This window comes from Fusarium poae, chromosome 2 (assembly GCF_019609905.1).
Source record: "Fusarium poae strain DAOMC 252244 chromosome 2, whole genome shotgun sequence".
Classification (NCBI taxonomy): Eukaryota; Fungi; Ascomycota; class Sordariomycetes; order Hypocreales; family Nectriaceae; genus Fusarium; species Fusarium poae.
In genome coordinates this window covers 9064108-9086337 of record NC_058400.1, presented here as the reverse complement: position 1 = coordinate 9086337, position 22230 = coordinate 9064108, and the positions used below count along the sequence as shown (strand labels likewise).

Below are 22230 nucleotides of genomic sequence, written 5' to 3'. Positions count from 1 at the left end.
CTGAGTAATGCTCACAGTAAGCCCTTATATACAGCTCCAATTTATCCAGACCGACACTATCCCAAACGCCGAGGCAAATCGTATATCTAGCCAAATCATGATATCAACGCCAGTTTCAAATCAACTCCTTAGACTCCAATAAATGCTTCATCTCAGCCAACGCGATAGGCTTTGTCAAAAATAAGTCAATACCACTCAAAACCGCCTCCTGTTGAGCATCGCGCGACGCCAAACCAGTAAGTGCAAAAATATTACACTTCGGAATAGAACACTCAGCCTCAAAGGTACGTATATGACGCGTGGCTTCAAACCCATTCATGACGGGCATTGATATATCCATAAACACGCACTTGTAACTCGCCGGGTTCTCTTTGTACTTGGTCACAGCTTCTTCGCCGTTGGAAGCTGTGCTGTACTGAAGTTTCAACTTTTTCATAAACATGATGAGCATTTTGAGGTTAATGGGATTATCATCAACGAGCAAGAATGTTTCCCCTGTTGATCCTGCATCGTTAATGGGATTAGGTTTTTCTGGTGGTGTCGTGATAGGTGAACGGGGAGATTGTTGAGATGAAATCCATTCCGAAGCTGCGGGAAGATGGAATCCAGGGCCATCTCGCTTCTCGCAGTCAACATCTGGTGGCGTAGGAGGATCTAGTCGTACTTTCAACGCCTCAATCGCGTGTAGATTGATACTCCCCGAGGCTGTTGGATCGCTCAATTTCGGTCTTGAGGCTTTCTGGTCTTTGTTGAAACGGGACAAAAGCCTCTTTAGTTTTCGAGGCCCGACACTATATCAAGTTAGCGCGACAAATTAATAAGAAGGCATTCGACCATAGAGTAACGTACGGTCGATGTGTGAAAAGGACCACCCGGTCGCTGTCTGAGTTGCCATTGTCGGCCTGTTCCATCTCAAGCTTCCGAGCAACAACAGGATCATCACAGATGACCATGAACGACGTCGACTCATTCAGTTGTATGAGAAGCTTCGCTCTGTCCAAAGAGCGCTCATCACAAAGCATAACATGAGGGTGTTGATGCTGCACATCGGGTATATCAACGATATGCGAGCCCAACCAATCTCGACAAATAGCTGAAATGCAATCCTTCTCGCTCGTCATAGAATCCCACCCAAGATCGGGGTTGTTCTCAACCTTCGAGTCCTGGAGCCCTAGGATGGAGACTCTCAGTCCTTCCAGGCCTTTGTTCACCTCTTGTTGCAAATTCGTGTTGGTTCCCTGGGACATCTTGTCGGTTACCTGCAGAGGTAACGTGACGCGCACGGCAGTGCCAACTGAGACTAAACTCTGAACCTCGACGTTTCCGCCAAGGTTCTGCGTAATGCGTCTCACGATACTCAAACCTAGTCCAGTGCCCGCGTCCATCATGTTTTGCTGGGTGAAAGGACTGAAGAGCTCATTTGTGAGAAACTCGCTGCTCATACCGCAGCCTGTGTCACTGATAGTGAGCGTTACAAGACGCACTGAAACATCATCAGTTTCTGATTGTCCGACCCGGACGTGGATGGCACCACTAGAAGTAAATCGTAGCGAGTTTCCAAGGATGTTCATCACGATGCGTCGGATTGCGCCGGGTTGTACGTGAAATCTCCAGTTCGGGCTTGGTTCGAAATGAACTACCAATCTGACACTATCGCCTGAAGTTCCTAGGGTATGTTTCTGGAACTCGTGTCCCACATGTACGCTCTCGATAACATCCTCGATCAACTGTGGGAGGTCAACATCAGACGCGATGCTCATCATACCAGCCTCCATACTGTTGGTCCGAGAAGAGCGAAGTACACGACTGTCGACATCTGTATGGGTGTACCCAGAGCTCTTTTGAAGCGACGTTGTGAAATGGTTGATCTTGCTCCAGTCAAGAATCTGATCGATAGTGTCCAGTAAAGTCTGACTGCAGGCCTCAACAGACAATAGAGCGTCGTTTTGGGACGAGTTGAGATTGCCAGAACGCAGTACCCCTGTACCAAAGAAGATACCATGGAGCGGTGACCGTAGTTCGTGGGAGATGGAGTCCAGAACATCCAATTTGGAGTGTTCCACTTCACGCTCTTTGATGAACGACACTTCGGCCATTAGGACCGTCCCGAGAGCTCGCAAGTAACTTAGCTCCCGTTTAGGTGAAAACATTCTGCTCGACTTATTGGTATAAGCGAAACCACCGGCGAACCAGCGCCGTTTCTGAGCATTCCAGATGGGGAAGAAAGCCACACTCTTTGCACCAGGAAGAAGCGTCTGTATATCCTTCCTCAGTTGTTGTCTTTTTTTGTGATGTTGTATTGCTGACTCTTGGTCGATCGGTGATGATTCATCTGTCTCCTCTGTAATGCGGTCATCGTCAGAGGCTTCCGAGGATATTTCATCGCTTGGATTATCGTAATTATCGCTGGCGTCACCTTCGGAACTGTCAAAGGTCCATATCGTTCCGCGGGGGCAATAGTGAAGTAATCTTCGCAAAACGGAGGTGTGCAGGCTCGAATGTCCGAAATAGGAACTTGCTTCTTGCCTCAACTCGGCTGTGACAGAAGAGCCGAAGACGGGGCATAGATCGTCAGCAGCGAGCTGAGAATCTTTCGGTGCGCCAAGGGGGTCTTTTAACTCTGCTCCTGGACTTCGATGAGAGTGCGAGGCATCTAGAAGTAAAAGGCCGTCGACCTCGAGGGCATCGCGCATGATATCAGCAGCGCTGGCACATGTGCTGGACAGTCGGTCGTCCCCGTGTCTGGTATCAGTCGAACGATTGAACTGTGGGCTAAATTCTGCTCCTGGAGTGCGAAGTCTCGGTTCAGCTGCAAGCAGTCGATCACGTTGAAGTTCTGTTTTGCTGGTGCGCCCATGGAAGAAACGTCGGATACCGCGCGTCACACGATCTGCTTGACGGTATCGCTCGCTGACGCGACGGTCTTCAAGATGTGACATGATGCATTGAGAGAGGTCCTGCAGAATTGTTTTCGATTTATCATCCAAGCCTGATCTCGGCTGCGAGTCGAAAACGCAAAGGACACCAATGACAATCCCTCTTGGGGTAGTGAGCGGTATGCCGGCGTAGAACCGGTTGTTGGGCCATCCATGGCAGTAGGGTCGTAGGCATAATGTCTTGTGTTCGACAAGATCGTTGATTACTGTAACCTGAGGTTCTGATTTTGATGACTGTGCGCATTCTTGTATAACTTGTTCGCAAACTCCAAACGAACGTGGGAAATGTGTTCCGCACAGCCACAAATCCTGGTCAGGGCTGTGGGAGGGGGAGTTTGGAACGAGACGACCAGACTGTGTTGCTTCCGCAACAACATACTGGCTGGAGCGATCAAAGAGTGAGACTAGAGCTCTTGAGGCATTAAGACGTAGAGCTGCGAGTTGACAAAATGATGTCAAGGTGGCATCAGATGAAGTAGTGAGATTGTGAGGAGGGATAAGATCATCAGTTGAGTTGAGAACAGAGTTTGCTACCAACGATGGATCATATCTACCAATTGCTTAGTTAATAGCACGCGAATAATGATGCAACCGACAAGACAAACCTGAAAGTTTCCCTCTCACGAGCAAGGTCTCTTTGCTGCCAAGTTGGCAGTAGTAAAGGCAGGGCCATATGTGAACCTGAACCTGAATGACGAGCAGAAACGATCCACGCAAAGAACTGATGAAACGGTTGGGAAAACGGACAGAAGGGGGGATTGGCATTTACCGTCTTTACCCCTCCACTTTCGCCACAAAGTTTTCCATGCAGGGAATGCGATTTTTATCGGGTGTCCGGGATTGATACCCCCATACAAAGTCAGCGCACAATGTAACGCCGGCACAGTAACTGAGACTTGGAGTAACACGAACCCTGTAAAATGAATGGCTATCGGTCGGTCTGGACTGGATAAACTGGGTCTAATGCAGACTTGGGTCGGTCTGGGCTGGTCCAGGCACACACCATCGCGACACGTTATGAGACTTCGAGGACTAGTGCGCACCGCCACAAACCTTTCAAGTCCACTAGAGAGCAGTTCGGATGCTCAGTCAGACTCAGACTGCAATGGGCAAGTCATTCGTCAACTGACTGACTGTAGCTCAACAAATTACCATCAAGCATGAACAATGGTAATGAGTGGCAAAATTCACATTTATTACACGTGTGCGATGTACATAACAGGAACAGTTCAAATCCTAGTCTTCGGCCTCACAATCCGGATATTCGGAGTAAAATGTCCTCCTGACAGTTACGAGTACCCAGTGCATCCCGTACCTTTTTGAACCAGGGACCCCAGAAAGCGGAAAGGGGAATGACCCTGAAAAAAACCGGATGGGAAGAAAAAAAGACCCTTAGCCCCGCTAAAAGGCGGATAATAAGGGTCTAATGAACGGCATGTCGTTAGTGGACAATTGAACGAAAATGGCATGCACCTAGAGGCAGTATTGGGTTGGCGCTTTCGGACTGCCTACATGTCTCTTCTGATTGGCAAATTCCCATCGGAAGGCCGCCGTTGCTAGCTGAACTTTACGTCCCTTGACGTCATGTCATTTGAATCTTCTCAAAGAAGCTCTGCTCTGTTGGGTGGGTTGTCCATATGTTGACTACCAAGATATTTTCCCATTCAGCCAGTAACTATATAATTAGCCAACTGTTCCAGTCCGGACTTTACTCAACATCTATACTCTCAATTATGTCCGTGCCATCATCACCCACCACCAATTCAATGGCAAAGTCCAGCAACTTCTTCCTTCAACCGAGGGTCAACTCTACAACATCTATAGACTCCACCACTGCAAAATTGATTCATCCAGTAAGTCACATCATGGAATCCAAACTATATAAATGTATCCACTAACAAGAACTATAGATCTTGCACGATGTTCACACCTTGCGAAAGCTGGCCGATGCTCAAAGAATAGACCTGTTCCTAAATGGGCCCGTCTCTATCGCAGATAACAAATCCTTATCAGCAATGTCACATCTCGCAAGCGACATTTCCCAAGCTTTACACAACATCACATCGCATTCCTCATCGAACAGCCCTTGCCCCCGAAAAAAAGGCCCATCGTCAAGGGTTGAACAAAGTCAAAAGACCACGTCCCCTATATCGAGATCGAAAACAAATAAAGACTGCGGAGACATTAAACGATGCAGCTGTTGTGGTGTGGCAGACACGCCTCGTTGGCGGGACAAGTCCTCTAGTCGGCCTTTATGCAGTTTTTGCCACATTGTCAATCCAAGGAGGTCAATAAGAAAGTGTCTCGTTTCTACAAGACGATCCCGTCATTCCCAGTCTCTAAGCTGCTCATCATGATGGTATGCCTGAGGCATTCTTGGATCTGTGCAATTTTCCCCCTCTTGGGTGATTTCTATTCTATGAAATAATGTTTCTATACATGCTATGCATTGATAGGCGTTGGGGACTTTATATATGATGCATTTGGAGTTGGTTTTCTTATCACTGGAGTTTATGGGCATGGCATTATACGAGCCAACGGCGTATGTGATAAACATAATGAACTTAATTCCTACACTATTCCCTAACGTTTTGTGAATTCTCACCATATGTCTGCATAAGAGTATTTCCCTTTAACCGCAGGTTCGGGAGTTACTCTGTAGTCCTCTTGCAATGTCACTGCCGAAAAGGGCCCCACTTTGTATCAACCCTCATGGTCTTCCCCATCGCCATATCCAGCAAAGACTTCAACTGCTCTTCTATGACTAGACACAATTTATTTCTTACTCTATTTTCGATATTTGCACTCAGAATTAAAGTGTTGTATACGATAATCTTGCTATATCTTTTCTTTTCCTTTCGCCTAGCTTAAGGCTAAATGGCTTACTCCGCCAATGCAGGGTAACTGTATAAACATGATGACCACATTTACCATAGTAGACGACCTAACCCAGATGTGGTAAATTCAGGAATTCTACAAGAAGTACTTAAATTATGTTTTACCTCCGTAAATGCTGTAATTCAGTGACTGTGTTCGTCTTGGCAAACACCATTAGTAATGGGCTTATGAATCGGGTAGTTAATAAGTCATGTACGTCTTCCATTGTGAAACTTCCAAGCCACTTGCCCACGGACATTCACGATCCCCTGATATCAAATATTTTATCAAGATGTTTTATCTATCAATGAAATTACAACAAGGACCTTGGACAGATGTTCACAGCCTCATGTTGCAAAAAGGTTATGCAGTAAGACACGTAGAGCCTGGTATTCTGCCTTGGGTCAGCCTTGATAAGGCATCGAATCATAACAGACCACGACACATCCAAGCAATTCTATTGCAAACAGATCGTGAATCATACCAGAACTTGACCCTTGGAAGTTCTGTATATAAGCCGCCTCGTAAGGAAGTGAATTCTTTAACGTGGTACCCTTGTTCCTCAAATGGAAATGTCTTCTATTCGCCATGGACTGGATATCGAACGTCAGGGTAACTCTGAAGTTACAAAATCTTCACCGGTCCTCAAAGATGAAACAGACTTACTCGAGCGTGCAGAGCAGGGTTGTTTTGTTTGTTTAGAGAGTTATAAACAAGGACAATACGCTGTTCTTGTACCGTGCCTGCGACCACCAGAGTCTTTTAGCAGACTCATACAGAAAAAGGATCGCAATGGCAAATCAATATCTAAAGTGGAAAAGAAATCGACTTTAAAGAGCGACAGCGAGTCTGATTACGAGATCTATCAAAGATTGCTCGATACGTGCTATGAGCATTTGGGCCGTTGGAAGAGATGGTTGCCTTATTATGGAATCATCGACATTCTAGAAGTCAATGTAAGTATCAACTAAAATTGGCATCGATTTATCTCACAACATTGGAAAAACCAGTTTCAATTCGCGGCTAACGTTGAGCCGAATGGGCGTTATCCAATTTACATGAAGCCTGTCAACATCAACGAAGTCCGTGAAGAATGCAACAAGGCTATAGCAAGACACCCAACTGGTCCTTTTTACGAGTCCGGTGGAGCATGTGTGAAAGGTTATGAGCATAGCGACGAATGCATTCTTGGTATGGAGGAGTGGGCTCAGCCATGTATCAGAGATGAAGCTGAAAAGGCACAGAAGCGCCTTGACAAGCTTGATTTCCTGCTGCATCTTAAGGACTGTTATGCTCGGAACCCCGGGAAAGCCGACGGATGCCACATACTCAAGGGCATGGCCCAAGAGAGCTGCATCTACAATGTAAAGTATGTCTACCAAACAAATTTAATGTCCCTTCTTCATCCATACAAGATCTGACCTACTCAGAGGCCCAAAGAAAATTCTTTTACCAGTTCCAGACGAAGAGTTCCAAGGTACAACGTGGACGAGAGGTCTACACTTTATGTTAGGATGGCAGACAGGCAGGATTTACGCAGAACTCCCCTTCAGACTCTCATGTGTGTCGCTTGCCGTTGCTCTTATTTGGATTTGCATGGCTCTTTGGAGGGGTGCAGGAGGGGATTGGGGGACTGCATTCGCCTTCGCTCAGGTTGTCGCAGCATCTTTGGCAATTGTCATTACTTACGTCCGGTTGTAACTAAGTTGTCACTGCATTCCATATGTCCGGTGTACAATGAAAAACTGAAGTAAATGCTATGATTGACAAAGAGTACACGAAGATGACTGCGATCAAGGAGAAATCTTATGTTTACTGTCACTTGTGATTTAGTATTGGCCATATGATCCTTGCTATCTTTATTATCGCTAGTATCGAGTATTCTTCATGCGCTTAGCTTGTCTTGAGGCTCGGTGATGACTGGAAGTGCGGCTATGTTATGACCGGCCACTTTGCCTGCTCGGCTGTGTGGACAAACATAACAACAATTATAATCCCGCAAAGAGTTTGCTCCATGATAACCCGGTGTATCATTGGAGAAAGAAGACTCAAAATGCAAATATGGTCTTGACACTTGATCCCCCTGTTTATGCAGCCTACATTTGACACGTCACTCATCTAGGTTGAAAACGAGAGGTAAAGGATGTCCTGATCCCCGCTGCAACAGGCATATGTGGCCCAAGAGCACGGGAAAGTCGAATCGGGGCTCGATTGAGAGGGCAATAATAGTGGGAAAGTGCGAGACATGCCAAGACCAGCAGGCTTACCAGTGTGGTTACACGGAGCTTATGGGCGGGGTGGCTGTGCATAACGCAATGGTAAGGAAAAGACGCCTGCCGAGTCTTGAATATTCTCCATTGTCAAGAGTCGTATAGTATATCAAGCTCTTTCGATCTACTTCAAGTGGTTCAATGCTGAACTAGCCAGTATAGAGAGAGTATCCCTGCTGCAACTCTGTCAGAATATTTGGGTTACGACTATGTATTATCATGAGACCGCCTTGAAGAGATGGAAGGACCAACCATCTGTATTTGAGGCCCAAGTTGTGCAGCCTGATCTGGTGATTCTGTAGATCTTTACCATATCAGTATATGTGGCTTGCATTTCAGCTGCGGCAAGGCACACTTGAGACTGTTGGTCGATGCTCAGGTGACTCCAATTCCCCCCCCTTGGACTCTGACACATATTTTGCATACTCTTCTTTTTCCCTTCATTATTTCTTGAGATACACAATCATAACAACCACTACATGTTCTACGCTATCATCAAATTTCACTTCTTTCTGTCTGTCTCGTTGGCCTATAATTGGTCTCGGATATTCCAATGGCTTCAGATTTGTTCTCTCCGCCATTGGGCCTAAGTGCCAGGTTCGACCGCGAGGTTGAGCAATTATTGGCACAAGACCCCACGCAGCCAGCAAAACATGTGTTTTTCGAAGTCTGGCAAAGATTAAAGCCTGAGTACGAGGCCATGCACCAGGCGTTAAATCAGCACTTATCCCGTCAGCTTGAGGAAAACTCGATACGTGCAACATTGCATGGCAGAGTGAAAAAAGATGATTCTATTTCCAAGTCAATCGATCGCCGTCAAGAATTTCATGGCAAGGAATACGATAACCCTGGACTTATTCGCAATGCAATCCATGACCTCATTTGTTTTCGGATCGTTGTGGACTACCCGTCTGGTCTCAATCAATCATACCAATTGATCAAGAAAAGGTTCTCCATTGAAGGAGTCAATACCTTCTCATCGGATCGCGAAGTGGGCGTTCTTTGGAAGCCCAGGTTTGGAGCATACGAAGGTCGGAACTTTCAGGTCAGGATGAGTCCTGATAAGTCCAATGGGGAACTTTCTGCCTATTATGAAGTCCTTTTCGAGGTTCAAGTCACGAGCATCGCAGAAAGTCTATACAATAGACTTGCCCATCCACTGCACTACAAGAAATCCTCGGGGACGCTATCTCGCCAGGACGAGATGATCATCGATATGTCACACGGGCTTTCCCTTTGCTACTGGATCACAATTGCCTGTATGGAAGAAAAACTAGAGAGTGACTCAGAGACGAGCAGCCAGAAATCCCCAATTCCAGATACTGTCAGAACGATCGCAGGGCGTGATCCTGAGGACACCCAGGTCGACATGGATGGCCTCGCTGATCTCACACCTGAATTGCCAGTCATATCAGGAGACCGATCCCTAATAGGGTCAAAATCGGGATCGTCTAGCATGAAACGAACTGCGCCAACGGAAGATACGATCTCGAGAGAACAACTCCTTCGACTACTATTTGATCTTCCTAGAGAGAACCGCTCAGATGAAGATATATGGAGAGACATAAGAGATAGGCTCGGGTAAGTGAAACTAGGTAGCTCCATGTTTGGATTTGAAGACTAATGCGACAATAGTTTAGATGATGGGACCTACATGAAATTTCTGAAAAGCTTCACATACGATCGAATGAATGAAAGGAAGAACTCTATCCAGCAAAGGCATCAAAACACGTTCGAATGGGTCTTCGGTAATGAGAAACTCAGTACCCAAGATCGTTATGGGCGAGCGGTCAAAGTACCCAATTTAGCCAATTGGCTAGAAGAGGATCGTGATTGTCTGTATTGGGTCAGTGGAAAGCCTGGATCAGGCAAAAGCTTCTTCATGAAGTTTATCGAAAAGGATGAGCGAGTTATAGCAGCGATTCAAAGATGGCAGCCGAATTGCCGCATTATTTCGCATTACCTGTGGAAACCTGGTAGTAACGACCAGCACAGTTTCAAGGGCGTCATTTGCTCACTTCTCCATCAGATCTTGCAGGATGAGAAAGCCGTTGCGTTGCGACTCTTGCGCGAAACGTCAGGCCTTTGTCACAAGAATGATGCATCCGACTGGGATGTCGAAGATTTGAAGAAGCTATTATTCAAAGTTCTAGACCGCGCCGCTCACGCATATCTTGTCCTTATCGATGGACTAGACGAAATGTCCAGACCCCATGACGGCATGAGTCAACTATTTTCATTTTTGGACGACCTTGCTAAACTGGAACGAGTCAAGGTCTGCATCTCTAGTCGCCCTGAAACTCCCTTTGTCAATAGATTCAAATCTCAACCTAGCCTCCGAATGCAAGATCTTACACGGAACGACATTCGCAAGTATACAGTTGATAAGCTTTCGCAACTAGATATCGAGATTGATGACGAGAAATTTCAGAAGGCTACCGACGTGATCTCATACCGCGCAGAAGGCGTTTTCATATGGGTTTACATAGTTTTAAAGGAAATTCAACAAGACGTCGACGAACTTGATGAAGGGTGGGATGACATACTCAATCGTATTTCCAAGCTACCAAGTGATCTCATGACCCTTTACCGGGACATGTTATCGAGGGTTGGCTTCATGGACGAAAAACATGTCAAGAGAGCCGCACTATACTTCCAGTATATCCAGAATATGCCCCGGCACATCGAATCCAATATTGCTACGCTCTCTCTAGCAGCAGATGAAACTATTTTGGAGTCATTTACGGGACCAGAGAATGTTCCTTGCGCCGATGAATGGGTACAGCTCTGCGAAAAGGCCGAAAAGACTCTATTTCGGATCACCGCCGGACTGTTAGAAATCCGAATTCACAAGTATCTTTTGGAAATCGTACCATCAGAAGATAAAACAAACATGATGCCATGGATGGCAAAGGAAGTCCACTTCATACACAGAACCGCGATTGACTTTTTAGAAAGTGTAGAAGGGAAACATCTTTTCGGGGCATATGCAAAGACTCCTAAGTGCATGCTCAATATATATGTCAAGGCACAGCTCGCCCGTTACTCTGTCGTGCCCGACCTCTCATCAGGTCTAAGGGGGGTTATTGAGATTCTACCCGCAGAATACGATGCAGAGTACTCCTCCTGCGTCTCAAATGATATTCTATCCGTCATTCACGCTTGTTCGGTCGACAAGCCAAACGCTCTTATACATCCGCCTCATTTTGTGAGCTGCGAGAACTTTTTCATAACCTTCATTTCCTATCGCGGATTCTACAAATGGGCCCAGGATCTGATTAAGGTTAGCGGCAATTACAATCTTAAAGCTTCAACTTATGCTCTGTTCGGTGCGTGCGAGTTATCACCAAGTATCGGGGCCTGGACTGCGAAATGCCATCTGGAACGTTGCAAAGCAATTATAGTTATGTTGAAGCATGTTTCCAGATTACTTGAACACAGTACCCAAGATTCATCAACTCGACAAGGCGCAACCAAAGTGATTATGTGGGCGTGGCGCACCTTCCTCTTCTGTGAGGCTAGTCTAGCGACCCTCAAGTCCATTCCTGGCGGCCACAGACAATTGATTACAGATATTCTACGTCTGTTTATCAAACTTGGAGTTATGCATCAAGTGTCACAACCCAAATATCTTGTTGAATGGAATCGAATAGGGATGTTCAAATTTATAAGTGACAAAGATTGGCTTGAGTCATACACACCAGTAATTTACATCGAAACAAACGATGCATGGTTTCTTGACCTGCTGACACATGGTATGCCCATCACCCAAGAACTTCGGGAAAAGAGGGAGAATGCTTTTATTCGTATTCTTGTGGCACGCGGTGCTCGGGGACCCGGCAAGGTAGAAGCCGAGTACTTCCTCATAAATAAGTACGAGGTCAAACCAGAAACCGCGGCGGACTCACTCAAAGAGTTGGATTCCATCTCTCGGCTTATTGACGACAAGTCTGACCACTTGCATACAACTTCCTTGGGACATTTTGAGGGTATTTGTGCTGTTTTAGAGAAAATCGGTTATGATTTACCAGACATCAACATGGTTCTAGTCGACTGCAGAGAATTCATCTATTGGTCTAATCCATACAAGCCAAGAATGTAGATCATGACCGCAGTTTCCCTTTTAGAAACAATATTATCAGTTTGTAATTTGAGATCTTGTATACTGACTTTTGGGCATGTATCCCGTAGTTGAGTAAAGGGATCTTCTCTCTGCACACTTTTTCATTTTAATTCTTTCTCATTGGATCTACGACATGGGTTCTAAACTCTGGACAGGATATAGAACTATGTTGCTTAAAATAGTGGAGGTGATTGTGGTAATGACTGAATACAATAGGTTCCGAGATATCTCTTGATTCAAGGTTACCTCTCAATCTCTTGACTGCCTCACAAACCAGAGTTTGGGCGTGCCCAATATTTCGATTCATCATCAGATTCACCATTTAGCATGACGACTCGCGAATGATAACGTTGAAGTTGGCGTCATGAAAGCGCTGTCCAGCGGTCCACCAACCGGTTTGAAGACCGCAATCAAAGCAGAACTTACGGCACTCGTTGTTACAAGCCTTGGCTGCATTGGCAACATTATCCCAGGACGGAATCCAAAATGGAGTGCGGTTCTAAGTATCGTTGTCAACTATTGATATCCCTTACAACAAGATAGGGGTATGAAGCACTTACATCGTTGCAAATAAAGATGCCTGCATTGCTTGAGCAGCTGATTCTGTCGCAGGCTCCCGGACCTGCGCGAACAGTCAAGCCGCCAGCGATACCACGCAGGTACTGAATTCCGTCGTTGATGGGCCTCTCCCTCGCAGAAGGGAAGTTCCAGCAAACATTGTGGTCCCGCTTCTTCAAGCGCTCGAGAGCCTGAGCCTCAGGAGACGGAGGTGCATCGTCTACCTCTTCAGCCTCAATTGCAGCATCAATCCTCTCGTGAGCTTTGCGGGCATACTCGGGGTAGTCGACTTCGAGCTGCTTCATCACATCTTGGATGGTACCCTTGAACTCAACAGGGGCTTCGCCCTCGACAACGGCAATCTTCCAAGTAGGAGTGTCGGCGTTTTCAAACACGCTCTCATCGAGCACCTTGGTGGCAGGAGCAGCAGAGACCAGAGACTAATGGCAAATTGTTAGCTATAAGGGAAAGATTGGGACTCTATCGGATACTGACGAAGTTGGCGAGAGCCAAGAGGAGGGCAGTGACAGAACGCATGATGTTGGATTTGAGTTTGAGAGGGATGAAGGAGATAGATGGCTTGGAGTCTGTTGAAGAGATGTTGTTGAGTTTGAGGTGAGATTGTTTGCTCTGAAGAAAGAAGTGAGTGGGAGATCTGGTCAACTTTATAGGTTTTTGGTTCCCCTCAATCTAACAAATCCTATGTTGAATTGAGGCACGTCGTCCACTAGACTTCACCGCATCGAATAGAATCCATGTATGAAGCCAAGAACAAAACTATCCAATATCAGGAGGTCTAGACCTAGGATCGCAATCCCAAAATCCACAAATCTCATGTCTGAGGTCTTCGTCAACTGGACATCGTCGTATAGAAAGAAGTCTATCTATGAAGCCAAGACTTAGACTATCCATTAGTAGAAGGTATAGACCGCGGACCGAAATCCAATAGTGTACAGTTCACGAGATCCCATGTTTAGATACTGCGCCAAGTGAGGTTCTCCATATCGGAAGAATTCCTTCTATGTAACCAAAGACTAGATTGACCAGTAAAAAAATGTCTAAGCTTAGACTTTAAATCCTACGATACTAATTGCCGTAGTTTTTCGGACCTTCATAAGGCGTAGTTGCGGCACGGGCCTAGCTTTCTTTTAGTGTCCGTCCTAGATATGTGAGACACGGCAATGCGTTTAGATAAGAAGAGATTCAGTATGTTACATCGGAAAGCGTTTAGATAACGAGACCCTAGCTGCTGAAATAGGAAGGTCAATGATTGAAACTAGGTCGATAGCGGTAAGATCTCAGCTGCACTTCAATCCTTTCGGATTTCCAGCAGACCCTGAAAAAATAAACATCTACTAACATTAAGCTTATAATTAGACTTGGTACCCAAGCAGTCTAATTCTCAGCTTAACGTCATGATTGGACGAGGGCCCGGCCTCCCGTAAGCTTGCTTAGTTGAACAAAATAGCTTACAGCTTCCCTCCGTTATTAATTGAGCCAAGAACCACGGTGCTACTCTTGATTTATTGTGATGTCAGTTGGTACATATCAGATGGTTTCGTGGAAATGCATAGCGAGATATATAGAAAGCTCTAGGGTAATGCTAGACCTGTTGTATCAAATGATTCAGAATTAAATTCTGCAGCCTATGATGTTTCCAGTAACAGGATGAACAATCAAGTAACGTAGACTAATAAATCTTTTATGCACAAATCTAGAGATTGTTAGAATTTGGGATCATCCGTAATTTACCACTGTTTACAAATTCACTGCATGTCTTCTGGTGTAAAAAATTTATTCAATTCAGACTTCCCCAGTAAACTTTCCTCGGAATCAATTCGCTGGTCCAAGCTTCAATTATTACAAATTCTTGCTTAGAAGAAACTCATAATACCCTTTCGTCGTCAAATTATATCAATATCCCTCATCTCATTACTCAAAACCATTCTAACCCTCACTGCATCGTCCTAGCTTGGACAGAGCATATTGCACAGTCCACGGATGTCGCAAATTTCGCTTAATCGACACGCTCAAGAGGGAAGTTCCCGGAGCCAATATACCACTCGGACCTTACCTGGTTCCGAGAGCCCTTGGATTGGAAGAAGTCCTTCTTGGGGATGAGGTACGAGCCCTTGGTGACGCTATCGGGTGAGATTTGGGCTGATACTGTAAGAGTAAAGCCCTCGTCGTTGCGGACGATTCCAAAGGTTCGTGAAGGAGGATTACAGGTTCCTTCGTCGGTGTCAGGAAGTTCCCCGAATTCAACATTGGTGACGAGGGCAGAGCATTCGTAGCGCTCGGAGTCGATAGTGCCGGGCTCAATAGTGAAGCTGTAACTGTGGGATTGGTCAATTACATGTTTATGGTAGATAAGGATATGATGACACATACCTGCACCAGATGTCGACATCTTTGCATCTAGCTCCGAATCGAGTAACGTCGAAGACAGTATCGGCGATAGCACCGGTAGCGGCGGCAGTGGCGAGGACAACAGCAGAGAACTTCATTTTGATAGTTGAAAGTTTGTTGGTATAGATTTGAGCTTGGACAAGTGAATTGAGAATTGATGGAGGACTGATGGATGGATAGTTTCTATTGCGAAGGAATGGTTATGGCTCTTATATATGTCAATCATCATGTAGATCCTGTACCTATTTGAACGGGGATGCGGGTCCGGTAATTATAATGATCTACAGACCACACCAGCTGAAAAACTCTCCCATTATCTCGGGCGGTGAAGCGGGTCAGTCAAAGCGAAGGCTCATTGACCTATTAAGTTTCTGGAAAGTAGTTTAATTAATTGTCGGTCTGGCTATTCCAAGACATCCAAGATTAAGCGAAGACAAGGCTGGCATGTGGAGGTTAGGGATCTACAGATCTTGCGCAGCTGAGACTCCACAAAATACCAAATTTTGGAATCAATCCCCTTGTCGGTGATGATTGAATGTTCTCAATCAGCTGAAAGATTGTGGGAGGTGAACATTTGATCTTCCTGGCTCATACATGGTCATCAATAGGCGAGAGGTAGAGTCTATACTTCAATGTTATAAGAACAGAGCTATGACCTCTTCCCGGGTTAGGCGGCCTAAACAGTCATTTCAGGGTAGGTTGTGCCTTGAAAGATAAACAAAATTCCATCCATTTGCTAGGACTTAGATTAGATTCAAAATAGGGCAAGAAGCATAATTCAATTCAATACGTCAATTGAATCATTCTCGTACATATATGGAGTTTCCGTGCGTCGTAATTTGCAAAAAGAGTGTCACGTTTAAAATTCTAAAGTACAAGTGCTATCCCTGATTGAGTTTAACTTCAATTGAACGACCACGTGTAAGTAGCCACTGGTATAGCTGACATGATTCGTCAAATAGAACAGAGTCCATCGTGAACACTAGCAGGGGTGCTTGAAGCATCGCCCCAGTTCAAGTCCGCAATCTGACGACCGATGTCGGTGGAACGATCAGCTCGGATGTAAGATCCTGATGAATGTCAGTCTGCCATGAATCACTAAGCTCTAAACAATCAACCCACCTTTGGAAGGGTAATACCACCAATCCTGCGACCGAAAAGCATGGCCAAGCTGTTGAGACAAAACATCGTTCCATCCAGTGTTACGGTCGTGGTAGATAGCATGCTTTGCCCAAGCAACGTAAACCTTGGGATGAGCGTATCCCCTCTTTCCGTTCTCGCCGCCACGAGGCTTGCTGGCGTCGTCGGCCTTAAACGTGTTCTGAATATCATTCCAGTTCTTCTTGTCGTATCCCTTGTGTTGTGATAGGAATAGCCGAGATTGACGCCACTTGTTGTCTGGACCTCTGGCCCAAACCACAATAACACGCTCCCAATCACTTTGTGATGTCAGCTAATGAGTTGAAACAGGAACAACCTACTTACTACCGATGTCCACCTCCGATGAACCCATCCTTGTCAAAGAAAATATTATATGCCACTCTGATTTCCCTGTCATTGCATTTATTGTACGTGTAATAGATGGGAAAGTTGGGTCCAGGATTGCCGATTTTAATGCCTGGATTATGGCAGTGGCAACCTACTTCTGGAAACGCACAGGTATTACCACCTGGGGCTTGTTTTCCTGCCCGAATAGCCCAGGTAGGATAGCATGGTGGTTGATTCTGAGACTGGCCGAAGAACCACATGGGCTGCGCAGCAATTGCAAGGGGGATGCCACCGGCATTGAGCCACTCGTTCATTTGTTGATCGGGTGTGGGAGTTATAGCCCATACAAGGACAAAGAAGGCCATTACGACAAGAAAGCGAAGAAAAAACATGTTGACAAAGTAGATGACGGATGGTAGGTCTGGGATGAGATATTTCTGGAGATTTATATCTGGGAGAAAGACTCATATAAGAAAGAAACCGACTGGAAGAAGCTGAACTCAAAGAGTGTAACAGAATAATTACCACGAATCTGAATGGAAGGGGTTACGTTGACAGCACCCCGCATCTTACTAGCAACGACAGATTGGTTTCATGGAGCAGCCAGTAACAGTCATGTTGCAACAGAGAGAAATAGGTATTATCTCTTTTACTTAAGCTTAACCGGGCGACGAACAGATGCACACTTCGCTTCATTCCAACCAAAAGGAGTGAGCCACATATGAGGATCCTATAGCCCTCAAAGACCCAATATTCAAGATGGAGGTTGCATGTTTTGAACGATGTTATGGGTTCAGACGAAGAGAAGAAGGTCCAGGAGCAGTTGAGGGGCCGTTGAATAAGACATGCACGATGATCACTGCAGCATGGTCAGCGAGCCTGATTCCTACGAAAGCCACAACAACGGCACTCCAATCAACAAAGTCTACTGACATCTTGACCGCCGGCGCGTTGATTCTCGCCGCTCTGGCCGAAGGCACGTTGCTCGGAGAGAAGACAACGAGACTTGTACTTACTCTCTCTCTTCTATGTTTCCTTTTGTCCTCGATAATCTGATATGTTGCTATTCCATCTCCAACATTGAAAAGAACGAACAAGCCTGGAGCCTAGAGACCTCAATCTCGAAGTCCAGTTAATTGCCTGTTCATACGCCTCTTCGGTCGTCAGTAAGATCTAGTACGCATTTGCATATTCAGCCCTTGTGCCCCGACACTTTGTGATTCTGCTTTCTGGCCTCATTTTCTAAAGCCTTTAACCTCGGCTCTGATGGCGCAGGTTCTGTTTAACCATTGGGCGAGTATGTGAAAATGATTGCTTTTAAATCAAGCCACGATCCTTAGAATCGTCCAGACCCGGAACTCGCGTTTGTAAACATGGACTGTCGCACTTCTAGAGTACGTTTCAACGCCCGATCATGATTTTCAGGCGGCAGCCGAACTGATGAATGTCCCTCATCTCTGACCTACCCCGCTCGCGCAGTCCGCCATATTCTTCAGCTTCTGGCTGTCGGTAATATCGTCAAGCCACAATGTAACTCTGCGTTCTGACCACCTTGTCATGCCGTGATGTGTTGTGAACATGAATACTTCAGCCGCATTCAACTGCCACGACAGGGTACTCCACAATCACCCCCTTAAACTTGTCATTGTGTCTTTGTCGTTGAGTCTGCCTATTCATATTACCAGTGATCATGTCCGAGTACAGAAATCCTACTGGGGAGCCAGACTTCTCTACCCTTGAGGTCAGTCGCCGCGGTGATTTCTCTACCCTCGAGGTCAAGCCAACGGAGGGTATCGAGCCGTCCAATGCCCCCGCATCAACATCACAAAACCCTCCGGAACAGCTATCACATTACAAGACAAAGAACCCTTGGTGGAGGCGGTACTGGCTTCTTATTGTAGTGGTCAGCCTTTTGGTAAGTGGAGGAATAATTGGTGGTGCTGTGGGCGGGACACTGGCGTCTAAAAAGGAGTCAAATGTGACGCACAATGTTGAAGAGAATTCTACAACGTCAAGGCAAGACATCATGACCGTCAAGAAACCTGTAACATGCTGATAATTGTGGGAAGTTACGAATCAACAATCACAACACCGAGCCTTGGATCTTCAACCACCTCGGCAACATCAACTACCACATCCTACCCAACCGTCAAGCCTACTGCAACACCTGATCCAACTGATGTACCCGACGATCCAATTTGGATCGGCACGAGCGAAGAAGATGGCGAGAAGTACCATATCGGATTTGCCTTGGACGGTACCAAGAATGCTTCATGCAACTATGGAGTCATTCCCGTTCCAGAGCCAGACAATCCCTGTAGCCATCCCTTCTTGTTGCCCAACGGGTTCCAATACTCCTGGGAGGGTTGCGGAGGGGGTACGTGGATGACTTGGAAGAACCCGTCTAGTGACGACCCTGAGTACCATAGGTTACATGAGGGGGATTGTGAGGATAAACCTAACAGCTTTGACTGTAAGGGCGTTTTTATATCAGTCAGATATCTTTGTGGGAATAGGACGGATTTATAGATTGAGTCTATGGTGATAAAGTCTTGCATAAAATGAGTTTGAGATAGTGAAATCTTATTAGCAGATAGCTTTTAAGCTCGGATATGTTTCGTGGGCTGCACCGTCGTTTGAAATGAATGCAACAGAAAATGAATCGCATTTATCCCGATACAATCAATTCAATGCAAGCCCTCGACTAACGACTTTTGCCCCGCCGGCAAGTGTTATACTTCCAAGTAGGGAGACAGGTGTAACTCTACTTTAAAGGAGGCAGGTATTTCCAGTGCCCTTCTCTATATAGGTAATTTGAAGGATATTCTTTATTATTGCAAGCCTCCTGCGGATCTAAAACTCCGCTACCATAGGCTACTATACAAAGTGAATCCTTCTTTTGATAAGAACATTTACAAGAGTCTGTTCCTTAGTATAGCTTTATGTATGACTCCAGTCTCTAGGTAGGACTCTACTAAGTAATCTCTATAATATATTTTAAACTTGAAATGCAGCTCTTGGACCATTAATAAGAGCTAATGGAGGATAAATGACCTTCAACCAACTCAGCACTTAGTTCCGTTTCTGGAGCCAGTTTTTATCTAAGCGCTTATCTTAGAACATGCTAATCCTAAAGCTTGGACATTGTAGGATTCACTCTCCATGTACGATTCAGCTCAGCTCCCCACTCGGCATATGATCCACTGATTTCAATTGGAACAAATGTTGCGATGGTCTTGGTATTCGCATTATTGTTAAGTAATAATAATCCTTCGGCAATGCTTAAACCTTCACCCCAGATGGGGCCTGCTCTCTCCAATGCCGACGTACGGGACGATCATCACCTGTGCCTTGTTTCGAACCTTTATGGACAGCATCCTTCGGCTCTTGGCAAAACATTTTCGTTCGCTTATGACGACATGACATGCTGTTGGGAAGTCTGTAGAAGCATCGGGAGATGTATAAGTAAGTGTTACTCGCATCTCTCTTTCTTCTCCAATATCCTCACTAAATCCTGTCCGTATTTCCTCGCTAATACAACCTTCTTATCTCACAATGAAGTTCCCAATCACAAGTCTGATCACTCTCCTTGCTGTTACCCAAAACGTATCAGCTTGGTATGGTATGTATCTCCCATCTTATCGTAACCACAGCTTGTCTAACCTGTGTAGTCAAATTCATGAACGAAGACAACAAATGCGAAATTGGTGGGGAAACGGAGTACCAAATCTTCACCGGCGACAAGTTTGACTGCTACAATTTTGGTGCAAGCTTGAACGAAGGCACTGAATGCGAACACTTTCGCAAAGGTGGCAGTGAGAAGCTTTGGGAATGCAAGGGTACATTCATTGCGAAATCTGCCAAACCCAAGCATGACACGGGCTCTGTCTGCAAATTCTATGCACTAAATGACTGCAGTGGCGTTGGTACACCTGGAACGGGAGAGGGTGACTCGTGTGTTCCCGTAAGCCAGATCATCGGAGATGGTGGTAGTATCCCTCAGCGAATTGCCTCTTTCAGATGTGTAAGTTTACCGTTTGTATCAAATGACTTCTTCACTAATATTGATTGTGTAGGAAAACACAGAGGAACCGGCTTAAGAGACGTGACAGCTAGAGCCAGGAGATGTGGCACATATGGAGGTAATCTTGTGAATAACTATCTCGACGATTGATGTGGGTGTTCCTCGAAGTTTAATACGATCTCGATAGGTGCAGCCTCGTCACGAAAAATAGGGCTCTTAGAACTATCTTGACGATAAATAGATTGATCAATATTAAAATATATTTCTACACGATGTGAAGCTGGCTGCATAAGAATAACAAGAAGTGTTTTACCTTCCGTATCATGAAATGAAGTAACGCATCACGACGCCCGTAAATACCGTGAAGATCTAATAGCTACCGACTTGTGTTTCTTCACGATTGTTTTACCGCCATCCGCGTAGACGGAGGAAATTCGTTCCGCTTTATGGATGCCCATGTTTTCAGCTGAGTGGCTACCTTTGGTTAGCGATCCAGTCAATACGAAAAACCTAAGCCTGGACTAGCCCAACCTAGACGTAACAGCTGGTGGACTGATCACAGGGCGTTAGTCTCGTATGTTTACAGTAATAATCACGCAAATGTAATGCCAAGAGCGCCTCGCCGTAGTGGTTGGAGTCAATCTCGGTAACAAATAGGTATTTAAATAGGTATACAGGTATGTTAACGAATGACAATCAGAAGGCAAACAATATCACTCTCTTCATCGTCATGCCTCTCCCCAATGAATCAGTCAACGTCACCGGTGGCTGCTCTTGCGGCGCCATCCGTTATCGTATCGCCATTCCATCCGTGGAGGAACGTCCACTTAACCCAATGATGCCTCCAGCAGTCGGAGTCAAGCTCCCATGGTCCATTACATGTCACTGTAACGATTGCCGCAGGGCAACCGGTGCATTTCTTGCTCCTGGCCTAGCCGACATTCCAGCACCTATGCTCACTGTATCCGCCATGGTACCCTCCTCAGAGACAGAAATTGTGTCTGGTCGCATTACGGATCCTCTGGCAGAGGATTATGACGCAGAGAAGGCTGACGCCGAACGCCCTCCTTACGTCCCAGCCGTAGATGTTCTCCGTGCAACAGGCGAGAACAAAACCTGGCTACGTTTCTTCCACTCCATTAACGCCAACGCTGCTATGTCGCGCAGCTTTTGTGGACGTTGTGGAACGCCCTTGTGCTATCATTTTAAGCTTGAACCTGAATTCTGCTATCAGGGAAAAATGCCTCATGGATGGTGTGACTCTTTCCATCTAAGTCTTGGATCTTTTGATCGGGAGTTTTTGGAGAAAGATTGGTTCAATCCTGGTAGTGAGGGAATGTTCAAATATGGTACACCTATGAGCAAATGTGTCTCTGCAACTGCCAAGGGGTTGAAGGATCTGCCCAAGATGCAAGAGTTTAAGGATATGGTGCCTGAGGAGGAGTTGGCAGCGTTGAGAGGTTGAGTCGTGAGGTTGAACTTGCCTAATGATTTATCGTCTCAGAGTATATTCTTATATGCATTTGGCAATGAATAATAAAATGA

General features: G+C 45.7%; 10 protein-coding genes across 10 annotated transcripts; 6 read left to right on the top strand and 4 right to left on the bottom strand.

Annotated features, from left to right (window-relative positions):
* Nucleotides 1-115: 115 nt before the first annotated feature.
* Nucleotides 116-3609, bottom strand: FPOAC1_007099 (uncharacterized protein; the record flags this gene model as incomplete). The annotated part of the gene is made up of 3 exons (XM_044851567.1): nucleotides 116-791; nucleotides 850-3486; nucleotides 3542-3609. The coding sequence occupies 3 exons, from the start codon at nucleotides 3607-3609 to the stop codon at nucleotides 116-118; spliced, it is 3381 nt and encodes a 1126-aa protein (XP_044710279.1).
* A 1093-nt stretch (nucleotides 3610-4702) lies between these two features.
* On the top strand, nucleotides 4703-5058 carry FPOAC1_007098 (uncharacterized protein; the record flags this gene model as incomplete). The annotated part of the gene is made up of 3 exons (XM_044851566.1): nucleotides 4703-4789; nucleotides 4847-4902; nucleotides 4950-5058. 3 exons carry the CDS (start codon nucleotides 4703-4705, stop codon nucleotides 5056-5058), a joined length of 252 nt encoding a protein of 83 aa, XP_044710278.1.
* Nucleotides 5059-6385: 1327 nt separating this feature from the next.
* On the top strand, nucleotides 6386-7514 carry FPOAC1_007097 (uncharacterized protein; the record flags this gene model as incomplete). Its single annotated transcript, XM_044851565.1, has 3 exons — nucleotides 6386-6769; nucleotides 6824-7182; nucleotides 7244-7514. 3 exons carry the CDS (start codon nucleotides 6386-6388, stop codon nucleotides 7512-7514), a joined length of 1014 nt encoding a protein of 337 aa, XP_044710277.1.
* Nucleotides 7515-8636: 1122 nt separating this feature from the next.
* Nucleotides 8637-12185, top strand: FPOAC1_007096 (uncharacterized protein; the record flags this gene model as incomplete). The annotated part of the gene is made up of 2 exons (XM_044851564.1): nucleotides 8637-9664; nucleotides 9719-12185. 2 exons carry the CDS (start codon nucleotides 8637-8639, stop codon nucleotides 12183-12185), a joined length of 3495 nt encoding a protein of 1164 aa, XP_044710276.1.
* A 343-nt stretch (nucleotides 12186-12528) lies between these two features.
* On the bottom strand, nucleotides 12529-13301 carry FPOAC1_007095 (uncharacterized protein; the record flags this gene model as incomplete). Its single annotated transcript, XM_044851563.1, has 3 exons — nucleotides 12529-12705; nucleotides 12767-13204; nucleotides 13260-13301. The coding sequence occupies 3 exons, from the start codon at nucleotides 13299-13301 to the stop codon at nucleotides 12529-12531; spliced, it is 657 nt and encodes a 218-aa protein (XP_044710275.1).
* A 1480-nt stretch (nucleotides 13302-14781) lies between these two features.
* Nucleotides 14782-15271, bottom strand: FPOAC1_007094 (uncharacterized protein; the record flags this gene model as incomplete). Its single annotated transcript, XM_044851562.1, has 2 exons — nucleotides 14782-15100; nucleotides 15156-15271. 2 exons carry the CDS (start codon nucleotides 15269-15271, stop codon nucleotides 14782-14784), a joined length of 435 nt encoding a protein of 144 aa, XP_044710274.1.
* Nucleotides 15272-16127: 856 nt separating this feature from the next.
* Nucleotides 16128-16975, bottom strand: FPOAC1_007093 (uncharacterized protein; the record flags this gene model as incomplete). Its single annotated transcript, XM_044851561.1, has 3 exons — nucleotides 16128-16243; nucleotides 16296-16612; nucleotides 16827-16975. 3 exons carry the CDS (start codon nucleotides 16973-16975, stop codon nucleotides 16128-16130), a joined length of 582 nt encoding a protein of 193 aa, XP_044710273.1.
* A 1376-nt stretch (nucleotides 16976-18351) lies between these two features.
* On the top strand, nucleotides 18352-19090 carry FPOAC1_007092 (uncharacterized protein; the record flags this gene model as incomplete). Its single annotated transcript, XM_044851560.1, has 4 exons — nucleotides 18352-18576; nucleotides 18631-18671; nucleotides 18731-19038; nucleotides 19083-19090. 4 exons carry the CDS (start codon nucleotides 18352-18354, stop codon nucleotides 19088-19090), a joined length of 582 nt encoding a protein of 193 aa, XP_044710272.1.
* Nucleotides 19091-20216: 1126 nt separating this feature from the next.
* On the top strand, nucleotides 20217-20761 carry FPOAC1_007091 (uncharacterized protein; the record flags this gene model as incomplete). Its single annotated transcript, XM_044851559.1, has 3 exons — nucleotides 20217-20283; nucleotides 20333-20685; nucleotides 20738-20761. The coding sequence occupies 3 exons, from the start codon at nucleotides 20217-20219 to the stop codon at nucleotides 20759-20761; spliced, it is 444 nt and encodes a 147-aa protein (XP_044710271.1).
* A 654-nt stretch (nucleotides 20762-21415) lies between these two features.
* On the top strand, nucleotides 21416-22150 carry FPOAC1_007090 (uncharacterized protein; the record flags this gene model as incomplete). The annotated part of the gene is made up of 1 exon (XM_044851558.1): nucleotides 21416-22150. One exon carries the CDS (start codon nucleotides 21416-21418, stop codon nucleotides 22148-22150), a length of 735 nt encoding a protein of 244 aa, XP_044710270.1.
* Nucleotides 22151-22230: the final 80 nt, after the last annotated feature.